This window comes from Macrotis lagotis, chromosome 3 (genome assembly GCF_037893015.1).
Source record: "Macrotis lagotis isolate mMagLag1 chromosome 3, bilby.v1.9.chrom.fasta, whole genome shotgun sequence".
NCBI lineage: Eukaryota > Metazoa > Chordata > Mammalia > Peramelemorphia > Peramelidae > Macrotis > Macrotis lagotis.
The window spans coordinates 225744569-225766669 of record NC_133660.1 but is presented as its reverse complement, the minus strand read 5'-3'; the positions used below and the strand labels follow the sequence as shown (position 1 = coordinate 225766669).

The window sequence follows — 22101 nt, the reverse complement described above, 5'->3', positions numbered from 1 at the left end:
TATACTATATAACAAGCTTTAAAAATGTTTCCAAGAATGCAAAAAAAAATTTCTTTTAAAGCTTGCAACAATTATTTAACAAGAACTCACCAGTCTTATATATTGGTAAGATACTTTATAAATATTGACTTTTCATATGTGACAAAAAAGTATTTTTTAAAGACACTGAACTTTATTCCTCCATAGATACTTGATAAAATCAGCTAAAAACTTACTGACAATTTGAATAAATGTTTAGATAATGATTGTTCCTAAAACTGACATATAAATATACTTTAATTTTATAACATTATTCAGGAACATTAAAGTCAGGTTGATTGAGTTATCCCTCTTCCCAAAACAGAGAGAACATGAGGGGCAGAGATCTAAGTTCCATCAATTAGCCTCAGGCACTCCCTTGAAGCCACCATTCTCCCCTCACTCCTTTCCTTCCCCAGTAATGTGTAGAGTGTTTTAATTCTTGCCCCAAGCCAAAGCTGGTTTTCTAATTACATAGTTTAGGGCCTCACCCTTCATCTGAATTATCAAAAGAATCTCTTTTTAAAGTATTTAAAACATTTTTCAAAAAATCAAATATTTATTTATTTATTTTTCCAATTACATACATATGCAATGGTGGCTCAACAATCATTTTTCACCAAGGCTTTGAGTTTTACATTTTTCTCCCTCCCTCCGATCGCTTCCCCATTTCACCAGAAAGTGATCTAAACACAGATCCTTATTAATCATGATGTAAAAGAAGAATCAAATTCAAATGGGAAAAAACTTCCAAACATTAAAGATAATAAACTTTAGTCTGCATTCCACAGTTCCTTTTCTGAATATGTACAGTATTTTCCATCACAAGTCTTTTAGAATTGTCTTTAATTATTATACTGCTGAAATGAACAAGTTGATCATCACCCAATCTTGCTGTTAGTTCTGCTCACTTTACTCTATACCAGTTCATGCAAGCCTTTTTTTTTAAGGTTTTTTCAAGGCAAATGGGGTTAAGTGGCTTGCTCAAGGCCACACAGCTAGGTAATTATTAAGTGTCTGAGGCTGGATTTGAACTCAGGTACTCCTGATTCCAGGGCCAGTGCTCTATCTACTGCGCCATCTAGCTGTCCCTCATGCAAGTCTTTACTGGTTATTCTGAAAACCCATTCCCTTGTGTTTATAGAATAATAGTGTTCGATCATCTTCATATATAGCACAATTTGTTTAGCCATCCCTCAATTGATGAGCTTTCCCTCAATTTCCAATCCTTTGACATTATGAAAAAAGCTGCTATAAATATTTTTGTACAAAATAGGATTTTTTTACCCTTTTTTGTGATCTCTTTGAAATGCAAACACAGTAGTGGTATTACTGGATCAAGGTAATGGGTGTAATCCAAATTGGCTCTCCAGAAAGGATCAGTTCATAACTCCACCAACTATGCATTAGTGTCCATTTTTCCCATATCCCCTCCAACATTGATCATTTTCCTTTTTAATCATATTGGCCAATCTGATAGGTGTGAGATGGTACCTCAGAGAGTTGTTTAATTTGCATATAAAGTTTTAAAATTAAAATTTTTAAACAAAATTTTGCCATTCCCACTTCCTGTGCCTAGAAAACTGGTGGGAAAATTCCTGTTAAATCAAAACAAATTCCCACATAAACAAGTCATGCTCCAAAAAAAGGGAGGAAGAGGGCTCAAATCGTACTCTGAATTCAACACTGTTTTATCAGAAGGTGATTTACCATGAGCCTTTTGAAAATGTAATGATTATGTTGAATAGAATTAATTTCCTATGTCTTACAAAGTTGTTTGTCATTACAATATTGCTTCCATTAAATAAATTGTTCTCTGTTTTTTTCACATCACTTTGCATTCAGTTTCCATTCCTTTCATCATTCTCTTCAGTACAATATTTCATCACATTTTTATAACATTAGCTTTTCATCATTCTACAACTGATGAAGATTCCCTCAAATTCTAATTCTTTACCATTACAAAAAGAGCTGCTATAGACATTTTTATACATCCTTAAGAGTTTATTTTGCTTAGGACTAATTTCTCTGTAAATCTGCCCTTTCTCCCTTCTTTTTGTCTTATTATATATTTTTATGTATGCTATATACTTTATTTAGGCTGTCAGTTTTATTGGCATATAATGGAATAAAATCATTAATAATAATTTATTTCTTCCTCATTAGCTGTGAATTCCTCCTTTTCATTTTTGATAATTTAGTACTCTAGTTTTTAAAAAATTATGTCAATGGTTTTTTAAAGTCAGCTCCTAGTTTTATTTATTAATTCATTAATTATTGTTTTCAATTGTTAGTATTTTTTTATTTTTAGGATTTCTAATGTGGCATTTAATTAGGGGATTTAAATTTGTTAGATCTTATAGTTATTTTTTTAAGTTGCATTTCAAATTTATTCATCTTACTGATAAAAGTGTTTGGAGAAATAAATTTTCTCTTAAGGACTGCTTTGGTTGCATTCTAAAAAGTTGAGCATGTTGTCATTGTGTCTGTATCTTTAGTTAAATTTCTGATTTGTTTCTCTGATTTGCTTGTTGATCTACTCATTCCTTAGGATTAAGTTATTTAGCATCTAATTTTAATAATTTATTTAGTAACTTTAATGATTATAATTTTTAATTGTATTGCAGTACATAAAAGATTTAAAGATAAAAGATTTAAAAAGTGTTTAATATTTCTGCTTTTTTGCATTTGCTAATGAGGTTTTGTGCCCTAATACTTGGCCAATTTTTGTGAACGTGTCATACATAGATTAGAAATATGTATACACCTTTTTATTCCCATTCAGTACTTTCCAGAGAGCTATTATATCTGGTTTTTCTAAAAACATATTTAGGTTTTTCACTTGGGGAGGGAGAGTATTTTTGGGGGGGTCATTTATCTAGGTCTGCTTAGTGTAAACTAAAAAACTATTATAATGTTACTAATCTATTTCTGATTGGTAATATTTAAATTTGTATATAAGTATTGAGATGCCTTGACATTTAGAATGTATATATTTGGTACTGATGTTAATTCATTTTCTATGATCTTTCAGCAAAATGTAATTTCCCTTTTTATAAAATTAAATCTCTTTATACTGTTGCTTTTATGGGATCATGATATTCTTCAGGTTTTTTTTTAACTTCAGCTGAAACATAAAAGGTTCTAGTCCTTTATTTTAGATGTATAACTTTGTTTCAAGAGTATTTTACAAACTATATCATTGGATTATGCCATTTAATTCATTTTGCTCTCTTTTATTTTATGAGTTCGTTTTTGTAAAGAAGACAGTAGTGAGGAGAGAGCTCAACACCAGTGCTCTTGATGATGATGATGATGATGATGATGATGATGATGATATTTGTCCTTCATTCTCAAAGAAGACCACGAATGATGTCAAGGAGGTGAAACTATAACATACAAGAGAATTGGATTTGAGTGAGGGGCATTCTATATTAAGTCACACACCTCACTTTCTCCTCAGAAGCAATTTGGGTCCAGTAGCAAGATATGGATCAGAACCAATGGAGATGGCCCTGGATTCAAGGCAATCAGTGTTAAATCATTTGCCCAAGGTCACACAGCAGGTAAGTGTCAAATGTCTGAGACCACATTTGAACCCAGATCTTCCTAACTCTAGGGTTGGTGCTTTATCCACTGCCTCATTATTTTTGTCCAGAGCCCAACAATAGGTTCTTATCTCTTTCTTTCTTTTCTTTTAGGCCCCTCCTCCACATATAGCTTCCTTAGAATTTTTTTTAATCAATAATCCTTCCCTTAATCTATTTTCTGTTGTATCTTTCCTTTTCCTTTTATTTTCTGGCTGAGTGGAGAGAGAGAGAGAGAGAGAGAGAGAGAGAGAGAGAGAGAGAGAGAGAGAATTTTCTTCCATCTAACCAATTCAGAGAAACAGAGTCTCTTACATCCCTCCCTCCATTTTATAGTCTTGCACATTCTGATTAGATGAGAAAATTTTTCATATCTTTCCTCTCCCCAGTATATTCCTCTTCCTTTCTGTTATTCTTTTAAGATCATACAAATATATGGACCTCTCCTAGTCCCTTTGTCTACTTTGACTTTCTCTTTGAACCTTGATAATGAGAGATTTCTAAGGGAATATATGTATCATCTCCCCAAAATAGAATGTAAATAGTTTATATTTATTTAGTCCCTTATGAAGGCTTGCTTATATATTCTTGTTGTTGTTTATTAATGTTCCTATTGACCCCTGTCATTATAATTCAAAGTTGTCATTCAGTCTTGGTCTTTTCAGTAGGAATATTTATGAATCTATTCCCACCTCCCCCATATCCCCCAGAAGATTATACTCAAGTATTGCTGGGTAAATATTCTTGGATGTAATCAAGAGTTTTTGTCTTCTGGAACATAGCATTCCAAGCTCTTTGCTTCTTTATAGTGATGGCTCCTAAATCATGTGTAATCCTGATTTTGACACCTCAGTATGGAATTCTTACGTTCTTGGTTACTTGGACTATTTTTCTCTAACCTGGAAGCTCTGGATCGAGTTATAATTTTCCTGAAGGTTTCTTCCAGGAGATAGGAGGTGAGTTCTTCCTATTTCATCTTCTGATTCTAAGAAATCTGGGCAATTTTCATTTAAGCTTAAAAATAAGATGTCTAAGCTCATAATTTGATCAAAGCTTTTACGTAGTTAATTGATTTTCTTTACACTTGTTTTCTAGGTCAGTTGTTTTTGCTATGAGATTCCTTATTATATCTTCCTATGTAGGAACTAAGTAGAGTTTAGCCTTAAGTCTCTTATGATTTCCCTTTCCTGTTTACTTCTTTATGCTTCTTTGAGTCTCATATTTGAATGTCAAATTTTCTAGTCAGCACTGATCTTTTCATCAAGAATACTTGAAAATTTTATATTTCATCAAATATCAATTTCCCTCCCCATCCCACCAAAGGATTCAGTTGGGTTTTTTTTAGGTTTTTGCAAGGCAAACAGGGTTAAGTGGCTTGCCCAAGGCCACACAGATAGGTAATTATTAAGTGTCTGAGACCAGATTTGAACCCAGGTACTCCTGACTCCAGGGCCAGTGCTTTATTCACTATGCCACCTAGCCGCCCCTATATTCAGTTCTGATTGGTAAATTATTCTTGATTGTAATCCTAGCTCCTTTACCTTCTGAAATACCAGATTTCAAAGCCCTCTTGTTTTTATTCTTTACCTGGGAACTCTGGAATTTGACCAAAACATTCCTGAGACTTGTTATTTTGGAATCTCTTTTTGGGAGGTAATCGGTAGATTCTTTTAATTTCTCTTTTACCCTCTGGATCTAAGATAGCAGGAAAGTTTTTCTTCATCATCATTAGGCTCTTTCTATGACTATGGCTTTCAGGTAGTCCAATAATTCTTAAATTACCTCTTCCTGATATATTTTCTAGATCAGTTGTTTTTGCCATGAAATAGTTCACATTTTCTTCTATTTTTTTCCATTCTTTTGATTTGATTTTATTGTTTGTTGAGGACATAAGGTATTATTTGTGTCCATTCACTCAATTCTAATTTTTAAGGAATTGCATTCTTCAGTGAGATTTTTGTACCTCTTTTTCCATGTAGTCAATTTTGTGTACAATTTTTAAGTTCTTTACCACAGGGAATTTTGGTACCTCCTTTTTCATTTGGCCTATTCTGCTTTTTAAGGAGTCCTTTCCTCAGTGAAGTTTTGTTCCTCATTTACTATTAGGCCAGTTCTGTTTTTAAGCTGTTATTTATTTTCTTCAGTATTTCTTTTTTATTAAACTGCTAATTTTCTTTTTTAAAAAATCTTTATTTAAGGCAATGAGGTTAAGTGACTTGCCCAAGGTCACACAGATAGGATTTGAACTTCAGGTCCTCCTGACTCCAAGTTCAATGCTCTATTATTGTGCCACCTAGCTGCCTCTAATTTTCTTTTCCTGATTTTCTTGCAGCACTCTTATTCTTTTCCCAATTTTTTCTCTACTACTCTTATCTGTTTCTTTAACTCTTCCGAGAATTGTTCTTGTGTCAGGTTCATTTTTCTTTGTTTGTAGCTGTTTTCACATTATTTTCTAGTTTATTTCTTAGTCTTTTCCACCACTATATTAGATTTTTATGGTCAATTTTTGTTATTGTCAGCTCATTTTTCCAGCCTATTTCTTAACTTTGAACTTTATATTAAAGTTGGCCCCTGCTCACCTGAGGGTGGGGAGACACTGGTCCAAGCTTAGGACTTTTAGTACCATTGTTTTCAGAGCTATTTCTGGGGCTCTGCAAGTTTTTGGAGCTTCTAACATAGAGTGGGAGAGATGTGGTCACTGCTTTCCTGGTCTGCTCTCCAGTCTTCACCCAGGAAAGGTTCCTGGTTGTCTATAGCCACAAGTACTAATACTCTTCTTTGTCTAAACTGTGACCAGGATCCCTTCTCCCTTGTAACTAACATCCTAGAGATCCCCTCTGCCTTGGAACTGCAACCTTGAACAATGTATGGATAACAGGGTTACCAATCAGAGCCAGCTGAATCCAGTGCCAGCAAAGAGTTCTCTGTAATCTCTTTTTGTCCAACTGTCTTACCCGCTTAGAGAGCCCTGGGGTAAGAGCTTCCAAGACTGCTGCTGTTGCTGTGGCTGCTGCATATAGGGGCTCCTCCAGAGAGGCCTCCACCCTGATGTCACAAACTTCTTTTGCTGACCTCTTAAATTTTTCTAGGCCAAAAAATATCTTACCTTGACCTTTTGTTGGCTCTGCCATTCCTAAATTTGATTTGAAGTGCTATTTTAAAGTTGTTTGGAGGAGAATGCTGAGTCAGTCCAAATGGATTGCCCCTTACAAAGTTCATCTCAAGTTACCTCTTAAAACAGCTGCTAGTGTAGTCCATTCATTCAAATATTTTGTAACCATTTTGTATGTATTTGTAAGCATGTTGCTTCTTTAGATAGAATGTAAACTCCCTTAGGGTAGGAGCTATTTAATTTTGATTTTGGACCTCATCATTAGCACAGTTACTGCTTGGCTGATAGCAGGCATTTAAATCATTACTTATTGATTGATGGATCAATCTTATTTCAGATCTTGAATCAGGAGAGATTTGGTTCTACAATGTGGAAATTGTTGCTGAAAAAGTTCCATCTACTTGATTCTCACTACTCAATTCCACTGTAGCTACTCACAGAGGTGGTCAGACCTGTAAATTTGCTATCATCTACAAATGATTGATTTTCATGCTTAAGAATTTTGAAAATCATTTATTTAATCACTATTTCATATAACTTCATCTCTTTATACACCTTAAACTAATCCTTCATCTTTACCATTACCTCTAAACTACTTCAGGACTTTCCTGGACCATAATCCTGTGTACCTATACTTTCCTCTCTCCCCATTCTAGACCCTTTAGTGAAATAATGCAATGTTAATACTATACTCTCAAATCCCTTCTTCCCTTCCTGGATGACTTGCACTAAGAGCTGTAAGATATGAAACTGTTGATTGGGACAACTACAAATTTATGCTATCTAATCTCTACTGGGTTTTTAAGGCACCTAATGTAGTCTCTTTTCCATTCACAAAGTTATTGTCCCAAACTATCTTTTCTCTACTCCTTATCAACCTTAGCAGCTCCCTTCACCTCCCCCCACCCCCATCCCTACCTTTTTCAATTGAGGATACAAAGTCATTCTTCACCAGAAAAACCCTGAGGTTATTCAAGTTATTCAAGCCTCTTTTGACCATTCCAAGTCCCCAGACATCATTCTCCACCACTTCTTTCACTCTAATCTCTGATGAAGAGTTGTCCCTTCTTTTTTTTCTCTCCTTACTCTCGTTCACCCCTCATATACAATAAATTATCAAATCTTTGTTTCTTTGTCTATAACATCTCTTGAATTTACCTAACTTCTTTCATCTGATACTGCTACCATCCTAATTCAGGCTCTCATCAGCTATAACTTGAAATAACTGCAATAGACCCCTAATTAGGCTTCCTTCCTCAAAGTGTCTTCTTATCCCAAATCATCCTCCACAGAATCAAGTAATTTTTTTCTAAAGTGCAAGTCTGATCCTGCCATTCTTCCTATTGAATAAATTCCAGGGGTTCCCAATTGTCTTTGCTCAAGCATAAACTTCTCTGTGGGATGTTTTCATGATCTGGTCCCTTCTCTTTTTCCAGTATTCTCACATTTCCCTCCATGTATCCTATGATTCAGTCATATTGGCCTATTTTCTGTTCTTCATATGCACTGCTTCCCATTTCTGTGCCTTTTCAGTAGCCATTTCCCTGTCTTAGAAGACTCTCCCTCTTCACTTCTGCCTCTTGGAATTCCTTGATCCCTTCAAAACTCAGTTCAGGATGCTTTTTCCTAGTCTCTCCAGCTGACAGTGTCTTCCCCTCTAAGGTTTCTTGCAACTACTCAGTATTATTGTACACACACACACACACACACACACAGAGTTAGTCTCCTCAGTATGTAAGTTTCCTAGAGGTAAGGATTGTTCTTATTTTTTCTTCGTATCCTCACGCTTTAGTACATAAAGAATAATAATTGTTTTTTGAGTGACTAAACAAGTCACCACTGAGCACTGTAAGTCAGTTTTATGATAACCTGACCTACATTATTAGCACTGATGACCAAGTGTCAAAATCATATTTCAGTAGTAAAAATAAATAATTTGCTGTACTTATAATAATGATAAGACATGTTTCTATTTGGTTTTGAGATTTTAAAAGTGCATTTCTCACAATGACCCTGAGAAGTAGCAATAGTTGTTTTTGTGGTATCATTTCAGTCATGTCTCTTTGTGAACCCTTCTGAAGTTTTTTTGGGGAAAGATAACTGGAATAGTTTGCCATCTTCTCCAGTTCATTTTGCAGATGAGGAAACTGAGGCAAACAGGGTTAAGTGACATGTTCAGGATCATAAAGCTAGTAAATCTCTGGGGCTGGATTTGAATCCAGGAAGGTGAGTCTTTCTGACTCCAGAAATGGTGCTCTATATACTATACCACCTCACTACCCAAATAATCTATAGTGACCTTTGATTTCATGGGTGGATGGAATTCCTGGGTAAGAAAACACTTTATCAATACAGTGCATCATCTTTTCATACAAATAAAGACAAATTTACACAACTGGAAAAATGTCAATTGCTCATGGTTAAATCAAGCTAATATAATAAAAATACAATTCTACCCAAAGTAAATTATTCAGTGCCATACCAATCAAACAACCAAATAACTATTTTATTGAACTAGGAAAAAAAATAGTAAAAAAGTTCATCTGGAGTAATAAAAGGTCAATGATATCAAGTGACCTGATGAAAAAAAGATATAAATGAAGGTGGCCTTGTTCTACCAGATCTAAAACTGTACTATAAAGCAGCAGTCATCAAAACTGCCTGGAGCTGGTTAAGAAATGGGAGTAATGGACCAGTGGATTAAGAGAGGTTCAAAAGAAACAGTAGCAAATGATTACATTAATCTACGGTTTGACAAACTAAAAGACATTAGTTTCTGGGATAAGAAGTCACTATTCAACAAAATTGTTGAGAGAATTGGAAAATAGTATGGCAAACACTAGGTCTAGATCTAAAAGTCACACCCTTTACCGAAATAAGGTCAAAATAGGTATGGAATTAGACATAATTGGCAATACCCCAGACCAATGAACAAATCAAGAAATATTCAATCTGTAAGATCTATGGAAAGGGGAAAAATTTATGACCAAACAAGAAATAGCATACATTATAAATTGCAAAATGGATGATTTTGGCTATATTAAATTAAAAAGGGTTTGCACTAATAAAACCAATGCTGCCAAGATTAGAAGGAATTCAGAAAGCTGGGAAACAATTTTCATAGCTAGGGTTTCTGATAAAGGTTTCATTTCTAAAATATATAGAGAACTGAATCAAATTTATTACAAGTCATTCCCCAATTGATAAATGGTCAAAGGACATGAACAAGCAGTTTTCAAACAAGGAAATTAAAGCTATATATAATCATATGAAAAAATGTTCCAAATCATAATTGATTAGAGAAATGCAAATTAAAACAACTATGAGTTAATTCCTCACATTTATCAAATTGGTTAAGATGACAAAAAGGGAAAATGATCAATGTTGGAGACTGTGGGAAAACTGGGATATTGATACACTGTTGATGGAATTGTAAACTAATCCAATACTTCTGGAGAACAATAAGGAACTATGCTCAAAGAGCAATAAACCATATCATTCCCTTTGACCCAATCATATCAATACTAAGCCTATATCCAGAAGAAATCATAAAAAAATGAGAAATGTCCCATGTGTTCCAAAATTGTCATAGCAGCTCTTTTTGTGGTGACAAAGAACAGGAAATTGAGGGGATTCCTATCAATTGAGGGATAACTGAACGAGTTATAGTATATGAATGCTAATGAAGTACTATTGTTCTATAAGAAATCATAACTAGTCAGACTCTTTAGAGAAACACTGATTTCAGGACCTAATGCTGAACAAAGGCAGCAGAACCAAGTATTATACACATTAACAACAACATTGTGACTTGATCAACTTTGATGGATGTAGCTCCTCTCTGCAGTTCAGAGAACTAGAACAATCCTGAGAGACTTGTTATGTGCAATGCTATACACATCCAGATGAAGAAAACAAAAAAAAAAAAAACTACAGAATTTCAATGAACACTATGTTCACTTTTTAAAAATTTCTCTTATGTTTTTTCTTCTTATTTCATGGTTTTCTTTCTTTTCCCTTAGTCCTAATTCCTCATACAGAAAATGATTAATTTGTAAACCTGTTAAACACAAATTATGTTACAATGTTCACCACACTGTTTGCCACTGAGAAGAGGGGGGTGGGGGTGGGAAGGGAAGGTGGAAGGAAATTATGTAATTTATAAATATGCATATGCATGTGGATGAATATTGAAAAACTTTCTTACTATATAATTGGAAAAATAAAATATCAATTGGGAAAAAATCAAGAAAAAAGCAAAACCAACAAATACAACTAATTATCTTCTATATAAAACATTTCACACCTATAGTCTCCTCACCCCCTTTAATAAAAGGAGGGAGATGAGTTTACTGGTCTCATCTCTGGGACCTAGAGATCATCACACCTCTTTCAATTTATTTTTCTTTTAATTCTTTTAGAAACTGCGATTTTAACAAGAATTACTTAGTTTTACATACTTGATGAGAATGCTGATAAGTTATACAAGTTAGGGGAAACAACTCCATTCATCAGAGCCAAGCTAGGGAAGTGCCAATTTTCAAGCAGAAGTAAATCAAATTTTTGTCAAACTTCCTGATTAGAACTGCTAGAATATAAGTCAAATCTATAATGAAATGTAAACATTTAAGGTTTAAGTACTACTTCTGATTAATGGAAAATCTAAATGAAATAATTTTAAGTTACCTTTTCATGAATTTCTTGTGTGGACTGTGCATCACAAAATGCCACTGTAGCTACATCTTTCAGAATAGGCATTTCTACTGTACAATCTCGGCCATCCAGTAAAGCTACCAATGGACGTGGGTGCATGGGCCCATTCATGATTGGAGGTCGAATGCCTAGAAAGGAATAAAGAAGAACATTAACCTTATATTCAGCAAAATTATTTTAAAAATCCCAACCCTGACTATTGTTTACTGTGTTGGCAAATTAAAAAAAAAAAAGAATAAATTTAAAATATTGCAAGTCCTAAGTTTGCCTTGGAAACAAAATCATTTCAGGTGAGAGGGTAGGAAGGAAGAAAGATAAGTGTAAAACTGATCAAGAAGACTGTCTGCTGGCTAAAGCACTTTGTTCTGTTGCCAAATGGGACATGGCATCACTGTAAACAAAAGCAGCCCCTGATCCCCAAACTGCACAGGGACTAAGTTGGCACCACAAGGCTTCTCCCACACAGACAGGTCCAGGCAAATAAAAGCAGGCCCTGGGGAATTTGGAAGGGATATAGGCCAACTCAAAAGGAAGGCACTCAGAGTATTATTTGCTTTGCAATATCTCAGGTAGGGATTTATCCTGCAAGGAACAATGTTCCAATGTTGGAATTCAGGAAAAATAAGATGAAAACAAATGCTAAAAATTTTAAGATAACCTCAGGTTAAAATAAAATTCTATATTTCAACCATAGTTGAGGCTTCCTCACTCTGTCAAATCAACCATTTGTATGTAGTATACAAACAAGAATTTTATGAGCTTTAAAAGACCATCCAAGGGGCGGCTAGGTGGCATAGTGGATAAAGCACTGGCCCTGGAGTCAGGAGTACCTGAGTTCAAATCCGGTCTCAGATACTTAATAATTACCTAGCCGTGTGGCCTTGGGCAAACCACTTAACCCCATTTGCCTTGCAAAAAAAAAAACAAAACAAAAAAAACCCCTAAAAGATCATCCAAATGTTTCTTTTCTACCATGTATTAAAAGAATATAAGGAGTTCTGTAACTACATAATGTATCATAAGGAGAAAATGAATAAAGAAATGTAATAACAAAAAACAAAATATCCAAATATATATTTAAGCTTCTACCATAATATCCAAATTGCTCTAAAGAAATCTCAGGGACGGATAAGGAGAAAAAAAAAACTAAAACATAACACTTTCTTATTCATTTAAAAAAATGAACAAAACCCAAATCCTTTTGGCTTAATATACCATACACCTCATTTATTTGACATCATTAGGGAGTAATTATTCTTCATAATATTCTAAATATTCCAACTAATTGAAACTTATATCATATTTAAAGCACCAAAAGTTTTTATTTTTAACTACTTCATATGGAACTCTTTGCTTGACATACTTTTGTGCTTCTTAAATGGTCTACATTTTTGATGATTTGGCATCTTGTAGTATGGTATAGGCTAGAGAGTTCACCTTAAAACAAAGAAGATATGACTTCAAGTCTGTGTGAACCTGAGCAAGGCCCTTAAACACTACATGTTACAAGCAAGACTTTTGCAGAGAAGAAACTGACTGGCACTGGCAGAAGGTCCAGTCCTTATCCCCATGTTTTAATGGTAACCTCAGGGCATCTGCTCTATTTCATGTATGGAAATTTACCTGACCCCAAATGAACCACATCAAAGTGGGTTTTTGAGTTCTTATACCTGCTTAATAAATGAGCTAGATAAATGACTATCACCTTCTGATAAATGACACATTCCTGTAATTTTGAACATAACTTCCATTTCTGTAGTTGGACAATGGCTTTAAAAGTTTACAAGACAAAACACAAAAATGTTGAGGAAAATATACTAAGTCATAGATTTGGTGAAACTAAATTAGGAAAGGAATCAAAAGAGATGATGAAATGACTAATACCCATTTCTCAAGTAACTAAATATTGCCAGAATAGCAACAAATTCTGATAAAAAAAATTACTTTCTACCTGCTATACATCTTGGGGCAAAAGAACATATTTTGACTATTTAAAGATCCTACACATTCCTTTTTCCATTGGCTGACAAATTTAGTCTTGCAAACAGGTAAATGAGCCTTTTCACTGGCAAGATTTTAATTAGCTCTCAAAAATGGCCATGCTGCAGAGGGGATGCAGCAAATAAGGAGAACACAGTGAAAGGACCTAAATCTAGCTGACACTAGATGGGGAATGGAAATTTCAACAATCATCCCAGGGCATGATTAGTTCCAAGGCTAGGACAGTATAAATCTCATTAAGACAACAGAGAGCAATATTACCAGTAGTAATTATGACATGATTTTTTAGAAACAAAAAATAGATTCCTAGCTGTTTTATTATTAATATTCTTCTTCTTTCCAGAACTAGAGTCTCAAGTAGTTTTCAAATGTTTTATTACTATTTCAACTAATAATGATCAAATTATGATAACATTTTTAAAGTAGCTAAAAAAAAAGGATTGAAGTATTACTTTCTCCTCTGTAGCTCAGCAAGATGACTCAGAATGTTCCATTTCTAGTCACTAAGCCATGCTTGGACTCAAGAATACCTTCTATCCTTAGATATGACAATCTGGTTTTTGGGTGCCCCACCTAAAGTCTCAGACATCTTCAATTCAAGCATTCGCAGGCACAACTATTAAATATGTAAAAATTTAATATGAATAAAATGGTTTGTAGACAAAGTCAACAACAGGAACATTAAGGTAGAAAGTAAACATTAAAATGTTAATTTTGTTACTATCCTATTATGTAAAAGGATTCTTTGGAGAAAGTATTTGGTACATAATAGGCATTCTCCCCCTAAAAATCATGAAGAATTGACAAAATTGTATCCCAAGCTCACTAGATTAATTCTTTTAGTAAGAATAAAGTCATCTGTGAATAGCAAAGAAAATAATATAATGAAGAAACAAGTAAAAGAGTATCTTAAGCCTCAAGAACTATGATATAACATTACAATAGGATTGCTCCTATTGTTCTTTTCTACAATCTGTAGTATAATTTTAAATGAAAAAGTTTAAAGCTCCCATACCCAAATGCTACCTTTGTCTTCTGAAAAGAGATATAATTTAGCCTGTTTACAAACTTCAGGAACCCCTACCAACCTGACATTTCTTAATATGAGCTCGAGTTCCAGGATCATGAATTCGACTTTTCAACGCTTTATAGTCTTCAGAATTCCCAGGGAGAATAGCGTCCTGTCACTGGATCCTTATTTCCATGTCTTTAAATTTTCTTGAACCAAAGCTTTTAAACTTCTTATCCACTGCAACCACTGAAGCCTGGATCGTGTTCAAATTTTTACTAAAAATTAAACACAAAAAATACATTAAAATAACATTAAGGGTCTGACTTAAACTCACAAAATCCAGGAAATTCAAGAAAGATAAAGCTTCTCACTGCATCCTTGACCTTGTCCCCATCCCTGTTGGTTCTCCACCAGACTTGAGATGCCATCACCATCCAGTCACAATCAATTGCTACCAATGGCAGGTTAAGCCATACCTGGTTCATTCCAGAGCTTGGCAGGGACGGTCATTGGTTGACCTACTTGAAACACTGGCGGCAGTCATCAGATGAACCTTTTTGTCTGAGTATAGGATGGGTTTGAGGGCAGTGCATGAACTTCCTTTTCTGTGACCCAGTGCTGGAATGGCCAGGCACTGCCATGGGAGCTCTAGACGGAGTGAGAAGCCTTAACTCTGAATTTACTGGTTCTGGTAGCTTCAAGTCAGGCCCTTAACATTATCTAAATGTATTTGGGAAAATAAAAACCTCTCTCACACTAACATTATTATTCTAGCACACTTTTTCTGCCATGAGGTTATATCACAGGGTTAAATGTCCTTGAGGAAGGGAAAATTCAACTCTCCTTACCTATCCAAAGAGGTTTCAGTTTCCTAACAGCCCCAGTGTGCATGGATTTGGGGAGGGAAATCAATGCCCTCTAGAGCTATATCCAATACTAGCTATAGTCTATGATTATAAGCCTTCTGTTACATTTAAGAAAAAACATTGTCTTTTTATGTGAGTGAATAGTCTTTATTGAAAAAAATGAAGATAATCACAGTATACATAGGTGCTAATTACAGATAAGTAAGTTTCCTAATAATGCCACAATGAAATTAGGAGATTTAAAAATTCAATACTTGGGATGCTTGTTCCTGTTCTGTTAAAGCAAACAACATGCATGAAGTGATCAATCATCAAAGCTTCAACAGATTTGGTTTCTCTATGTATCTCAGGTCCAGCTGAGCAATTCTGAAGGGTGTCCTTTGCTACAAATGCCACTCTAGGTTTGTGTTCATATAATCCTTACAAATCATGAATCTCAATTCCCCCCATGCACCCAAATTATGATGGAACTATTACCTCACTCGACTGATCCATCTGTGTATACTTAGCACTTCCAAACCAAAAGCATTCTGTAATTATCCATACTAATTGGTAGATTATGCTGTAAAAATACTTTGGTCATTTTACATATATATGTGTACACACACACACACACACACACACAGTATCTACAACTAGTTCATTACCTATCTTGAGTTCAAATATTTAATAAGTATTTGCAGAGCACTGTGCTCAATCCTGAATGAGACATAAAAATAAAAAAGACATGGTCTCTGCCTTCCTGGAGTTTATAATCTGTTAGAGGTTATACACCTTCATATACTACAAATATGAAATCCTAAATGATAAGCAAAAAACAAGAAGGATAAAGTGTTTTATGACATCCAAACTGGGGAAGAAAGAAAAGTAGTGTAATCAAACAATGCAAAAAAGTGGTATTTCAGCTGAGTCTTGTAGATAAACAATGTGAAATGGTAAAAAATAAACATTGGATCTGGAGCCAGAACACTTTGTTGAAAATCTTATTACTCACATGATCCTTCTGGAATGCAGGTACCTCAACTGAAACAATTAAAAAGTCAGACTACATCATCTTTAAGATTCCTTCTAGCTTAATATCTCACATTCATTTGTTAGTATTTTCAATAGGTAGACTTGAGAGAGAAGGGACATTCCAGGCCCAGGAAACATCATGAGTAAAGAAGTAGCTGGATGACTCAAGGTGTAAAGAACACAGAAGGAAGTAGAAAGAGATAAAACTGGAAAATTCCAGGCATAACTAGTTTGTGAAAAGCTATCATCACTAGACTAAGGAGATTGAGCTCTATGAGGTGGCAAACCAGGTAGAATTCAATAAAGGATTTATTGTTTGTAGAAGAGTGACATGACTAGATTCACCAAGGAAAATGCAATGGGAAGAAACAGAAAGTTGGGAAGAACAGATGTTAAGAGGAAGAACTCAAGAGGTATCAGAGAGAAAGAAGCAACTGGGATCCACAAACTTGGTTGACTGCTCCTTTTATAATGCATACTTTCTATCTTTGCATCTCCACAGTAATACTTTGTATGCAACATGCCTAAACTTCTGTATATACACACATACACTCACAGACCAACAATTTGGTTGAATGTGTAAGAATATGTAACTCTTTTCTATTTAAAAATTAACACTGAATTTTAGATTGCTGGTGAAAGGTGAAAAGCGGCACGTCTTGAATGAAGCATTCTATTCTGCACTATAACTATACAACATCCTATTAAGCAATATTGCAAATAAAATGCATTTCTATTTTTTTCAAAAAAGATATAAAAATAGCCTGCCATTCTAAGTAGTTATCTGTCACTTAAATTCAACTATAGAAAATAAAAGACTAGTTATTAGAACAGACTTATAAGGAAGTACCAGTAGCTGAATTCCTCTCAATACAAATAGTCTCTGGAAAATGAGTCACATCTCCCCTATCCAACACAGTTAGAAGAAAGATAAAAAGATGAAATAAAATCTAGAAAAGTTAACACTCAATTTCCTTGGGTACATATTAAAGGCCTATTTGCTCTAACTTTATAAATAAATCTAATAATATTTTCTCAATATATAGCCATTAGAATGAGTACCTAAGTAGAGGAGAGGGATCTACAAGGCTGCCTAGTTGACAGCTAATAGCTAATCTATTCAATAAATTCAACAGTTTCCTTATATATAGTTTTGATCTCCATGATCTGCCCTTGAGGAGTTCAGTTTACAAAGACACTTGGAGAAGTCTTTTAGAAGGCCCTTTTCCTTCAAAAGTCAGGTCCAGGGCTACCTTGTCAAAGAACCCTTTCCTTGTTAGTGCAGCAACTTCCAAAAAATTACCTCGAATTTATTTTTATATAAAATTTCAATACATTTTATATGTGTGTGTGTGTGTATATATATATATATATGTATATATATATATATATATATATATGTATATGTATATATAAAATGTATGTACATATGATCTACCCCAATAGAATGTAAAACTCCTTAGGGGCCAGGACTGTTTTGTTTCTCTCTCAGTGTCTATGTTTATCCCAAGTGCCTGTTTTTGTCCTTCATTTTCTTTTTCTTTTTTTTTTGCAAGGAAATGGGGTTAAGTGGCTTGCCCAAGGCCATACAGCTAGGTAATTGTTAAGTGTCTGAGGCTGGATTTGAACTCATGTACTCCTGACTCTAGGGCTGGTGCTCCATCCATTGTGCCACCTAGCCGCCCCGTCTTCATTTTCAAAGAAGACTATGACATCAGGAAGGTGATGCCATGATTTGAGTGAAGGGGTACTGTGCTAGATCACCAGCCTCATTTTCTTCTCCCATCCTCCTGATTGCAAGGCCAGGACGCTATCTACTGTGCCACCTAGCATGTAGAAAACACTCAAAAAATACTTCCTGATTCATTTTTGGTTTAAAAAGCATTTTCCTAACACCACCACCGCCATAGTATAAATACCACTATTACTATTTCACAAAAGGAAACTGAAGTTTGAATGACTTGTCCAGTTGTAAAAGTTACTAAGTGTCAGAAACAGGACTTAAATAGAGGCCTTCTGATGATAATTCCAATTCTATTAAACCAGACTGATTTTTTGTTTTAGCAGACATAGAATAATACAGTTAGAATTGGAAGTATCCTTAGAAAGAATCAAGTACCTTAACCCACCTATTTTATAAGTATTGAAACAGAAGGCATGGAATTTAGGTGATTGTTTCTAAATCAGGAGGCTAGTCATTGACCTAATCTTTTTGTTAAATATAAAAAGACTGGGCTTTGGCCTTTGCTCTTCAAAGTCCTGGAAATATTTGTGTACTTGAACTTCACTGGTACTGTCATCCAAAATCTAGTCACAGCTCAATCTTTATCTTTTTTCTAGGCCTGGCTTTTAGAAAGTCTTACCTTAATCCTACTCCCACCCACAGTGGTTTTCTCTCTCCCTTGTCAAATGACCTCATATCATTTTATCTTTTTACAAGTTAAAATCCCTACTCCTGAACAAGGAATAGTTCATCTGTCAGATCTATGGAGAAGGAAAGAGTTTATGACCAAACAAGAGATAGAGAACATTATAAAATGCAAAATAGTTAATTTTGATTACATTAAATTAAAAAAGGTTTTGTACAAATAAAACCAATCCAACCAAGATTAGAAGGAATGCAGAAAAACAATTTTTATAGCTAGCATTTCTGATAAAGGACTCCTTTCTAAAATATAATTGAGTCAAATATATTAGAACACAAGTCATTCCCCAAATGATAAATGGTCAAAAATATGAACAGGCAGTTTTCATATGCTATTAAATTAATTAATTAAATAAAAATAAATTACATTAATTAAAGCTATCAGAAGTCATATGAAAAAATGCTGATTAAAGAAATGCAAATTGGCCAATAAAGACAGAAAAGGAAACTGATAATTTGTTGGAGGGGATATGGGAAAACTGGGGCACTTAAAGCACTGATGATAGAGTTGTGAACCATTTAAACCATTCTGGAGAGCAATTTGAAAATCTGCCCAAAGGACTATAAAACTGTGCATACCATTTGATCCAGCAATATAGCACTACTATGTCTATATCCCAAAGAGATCATAAAAAAGGGGAAAAGATCCACATATACATAAATATTTATAACAGTTCTTTTTATAGAAGCAAAAAATTATAAATTGGGAGCCCATTAATTGAGGAATGGCTAAACAAATTGTGGTATACAAATATGATGTAAAATTATTGTTCTGTAAGAGATTTCAAAAACATGGAAAAACTTATATGGACTGATACTGAGTGAAGTGGGCAGAACCAGGAGAACATGGTACTTTAACAGTAACATTGTATGATGATCAGATATGATTGATGCAGCTCTTTTCAGCAATACAATGATAAAAGACAATTCTAAAAGACTTGTGATGGAAAATACCATCCATATCCAGAGAAAAAACTATGGAGCCTGAATGCAGACCAAAGCATATAACATTCAGTTTTTAAAATCTGTTTTGTTTTTCTTTCTCGTGGTTTTCCTTCCCTTTTGTCCCCCCCCGCTTTTCACAACATGACTAATAAGGAAATATGTTCAATATAGTTGTACACATATAACCTATATCAGATTGCTTTCTGTCAAGGGGAGAGAGGAGGGAAAGAGGAAGTGAGAAAAATGTGGAACTCAAAATCTTACCAAAAGTCAGCTTTAAAAACTATCCTTACATGTCATTGGAAAAAATAAATTTTTTTTAAAAGCTAAAAAGAAAAAAAAACATCCCTCCATGTCCCTCAATTTCCACCACCCCCCAACCACAGGATATACATTTCCTGAGCTACAATGCCACCTTTCCTATGTGTTTAATGTTTCTAATTTGAACTGAATTATCTAAACAGAAAAATAGGTAGTTAGTCCTTTGTTCTTATCTTATTTACAACTCTGGCATGATCTGCAGGTGAAATAAAAATGATGACCCCTTCAGTTAAGGCATACCTGGAGCATGGCCATTTAATGCTTGTCCAATAACAGGTGCTATTTAAATAAATGCTTATTGATGTTTGAAAGACTAATGACCCCTTCTTCTAAAGTGTGTACCATCTTTAAAGCACAGGTTCTCAATAGTTCTAAGGAGTCTCCTTAATAAGATTTCAATTGAAATTCATTTCTTAACAATCTTTAGTCTCAGAAGAATCAAAATTTTATCTACTCAAAGAGCAAGTAAAAAGACACTTGGTAGGTCTAAATTGGCTACAAGAAATTAAAAGGTATGATCTATGTGCAATAAGTGACATGAATACAGAACATTAATGAAATGTCAATTAGAAAAGGATGAGGGGCGGCTAGGTGATGTAGTGGATAAAGCACCAGCCTTGGAGTCAGGAGTACCTGGGTTCAAATCCAGTCTCAGACACTTAATAATTGCCTAGCTGTGTGGCCTTGGGCAAGCCACTTAACCCCATTTGCCTTGCAAAAAAAAAAAACCCTAAAAGAAAAAGAAAAGGATGAGGTTGGATAACAGAGAATGCTAGTAGAGATACTGTACTAGTAGCATGCATGCATGTATCCATATATGCATATATATATATGTACACACACACACACACACACACACACAAATCATACACAAACACAAACACCCATATAGGAATGTCTTAGAAGGTTGATTTGAGTATAGTTATTCTCTCTAAGGAAAATTTACTATAAGACATAATTACACAGAATGAAAAAGTAGCAATACCTTGCTGTCTTCACTAATGGAGATCATACTTTGAAAGAAAGCCTTAAGAAGGCAGAGAAATATAATATATTTGAGATAATACTTCTATTAAAAATTGGTAAAAATTATTTTGCTGCTTAAATCAGTAAACCTCAGAAGCTTTGGCTCTCCAGAATTACTCATTCCACAAAGTTTGGCCCAATGAGTTGGCTCAAACATGAACCTATGTTCATGTTGCAAATTGTTCTGAACAATATCAACTATGATATAAAGATGTTAATATTCTACAAAAGAATAAAAACAAATTAGCACTCTATTAATCTAACATACAGGCAGCACTTATCTATCTATCCTATTATTACAATAGCTAGTTATTAACTGGAAGTCCATGAAGCCACTGCAAGGTTGGTCTAATGGTTTGTAAAGTCTGTCTATAATGGCAGATTGTATTAAAATTGTATTTTGTTATGTCCATCTGACCACCTCCTTTTAGACAGTATTATAAGTTTGGAAAACAGCTGATAAAAAAATATCAATACAAGAAATAAGATTGCAAATCACATATAGATCATCCCAAGGACCAAAGGAACATAATTTGTAAAGTGCATCATCTATTAACTAAAAATCATATCCTGAGATTACTAAATCAGGAGAAGTCATTTAGGTCTAACCATCAGGGCCTTCTGGTCCCATGATATACAAACCTGAGATATTCCAGACATGTATAGGAAGACCAGCAGAGTACCAAATGTTGCTAATAATTCTGAGATGATGTAGATGGTAGCAAGCATTTAACATTAACCCTGATCCAAGGTGAAGTAGTAAGTTAAGTTTGTCTTTCACCGAAACTATAAAATGACTCCTAACTCCTGTTTTCCTCTCCCTCAGCATTCTACCTTCTCCAGCTGAGTACATGCTGCCAAGTGATCACAACTCTAATCCATGGTTACCTGAGTGATTCTCTGTGTTTTCCCTTATCCTATTCTATTTCCTACTTGCCTTCTTCCACTCTTCAACCCCTATTCTCATGCAGTCTGCCTTTGTATCCCCTTTTGGATTATTTATCGTATATTTTCTGTGCCATTTGCTCCTGTACCCTTTGTGCCTCAATAAAGTATGCCTG

At 34.5% G+C, this 22101-nt stretch overlaps 1 protein-coding gene across 6 annotated transcripts in view; it reads right to left on the bottom strand.

Annotated features, from left to right (window-relative positions):
* The window catches only part of CTBP1 (C-terminal binding protein 1), a 456395-nt gene that overhangs the window by 45374 nt on the left and 388920 nt on the right, over positions 1-22101 (bottom strand). For 4 of the 6 annotated variants that reach the window (XM_074229968.1, XM_074229969.1, XM_074229967.1 and 1 more), the window contains one exon: positions 11404-11558. In XM_074229968.1, coding sequence (XP_074086069.1) covers positions 11404-11558 — 155 coding nt within the window. Of the gene's footprint in view, positions 1-11403; positions 11559-14519; positions 14719-22101 lie in introns of all 6 variants that reach the window. The other 2 variants (XM_074229972.1, XM_074229971.1) reach the window with 1 other exon arrangement.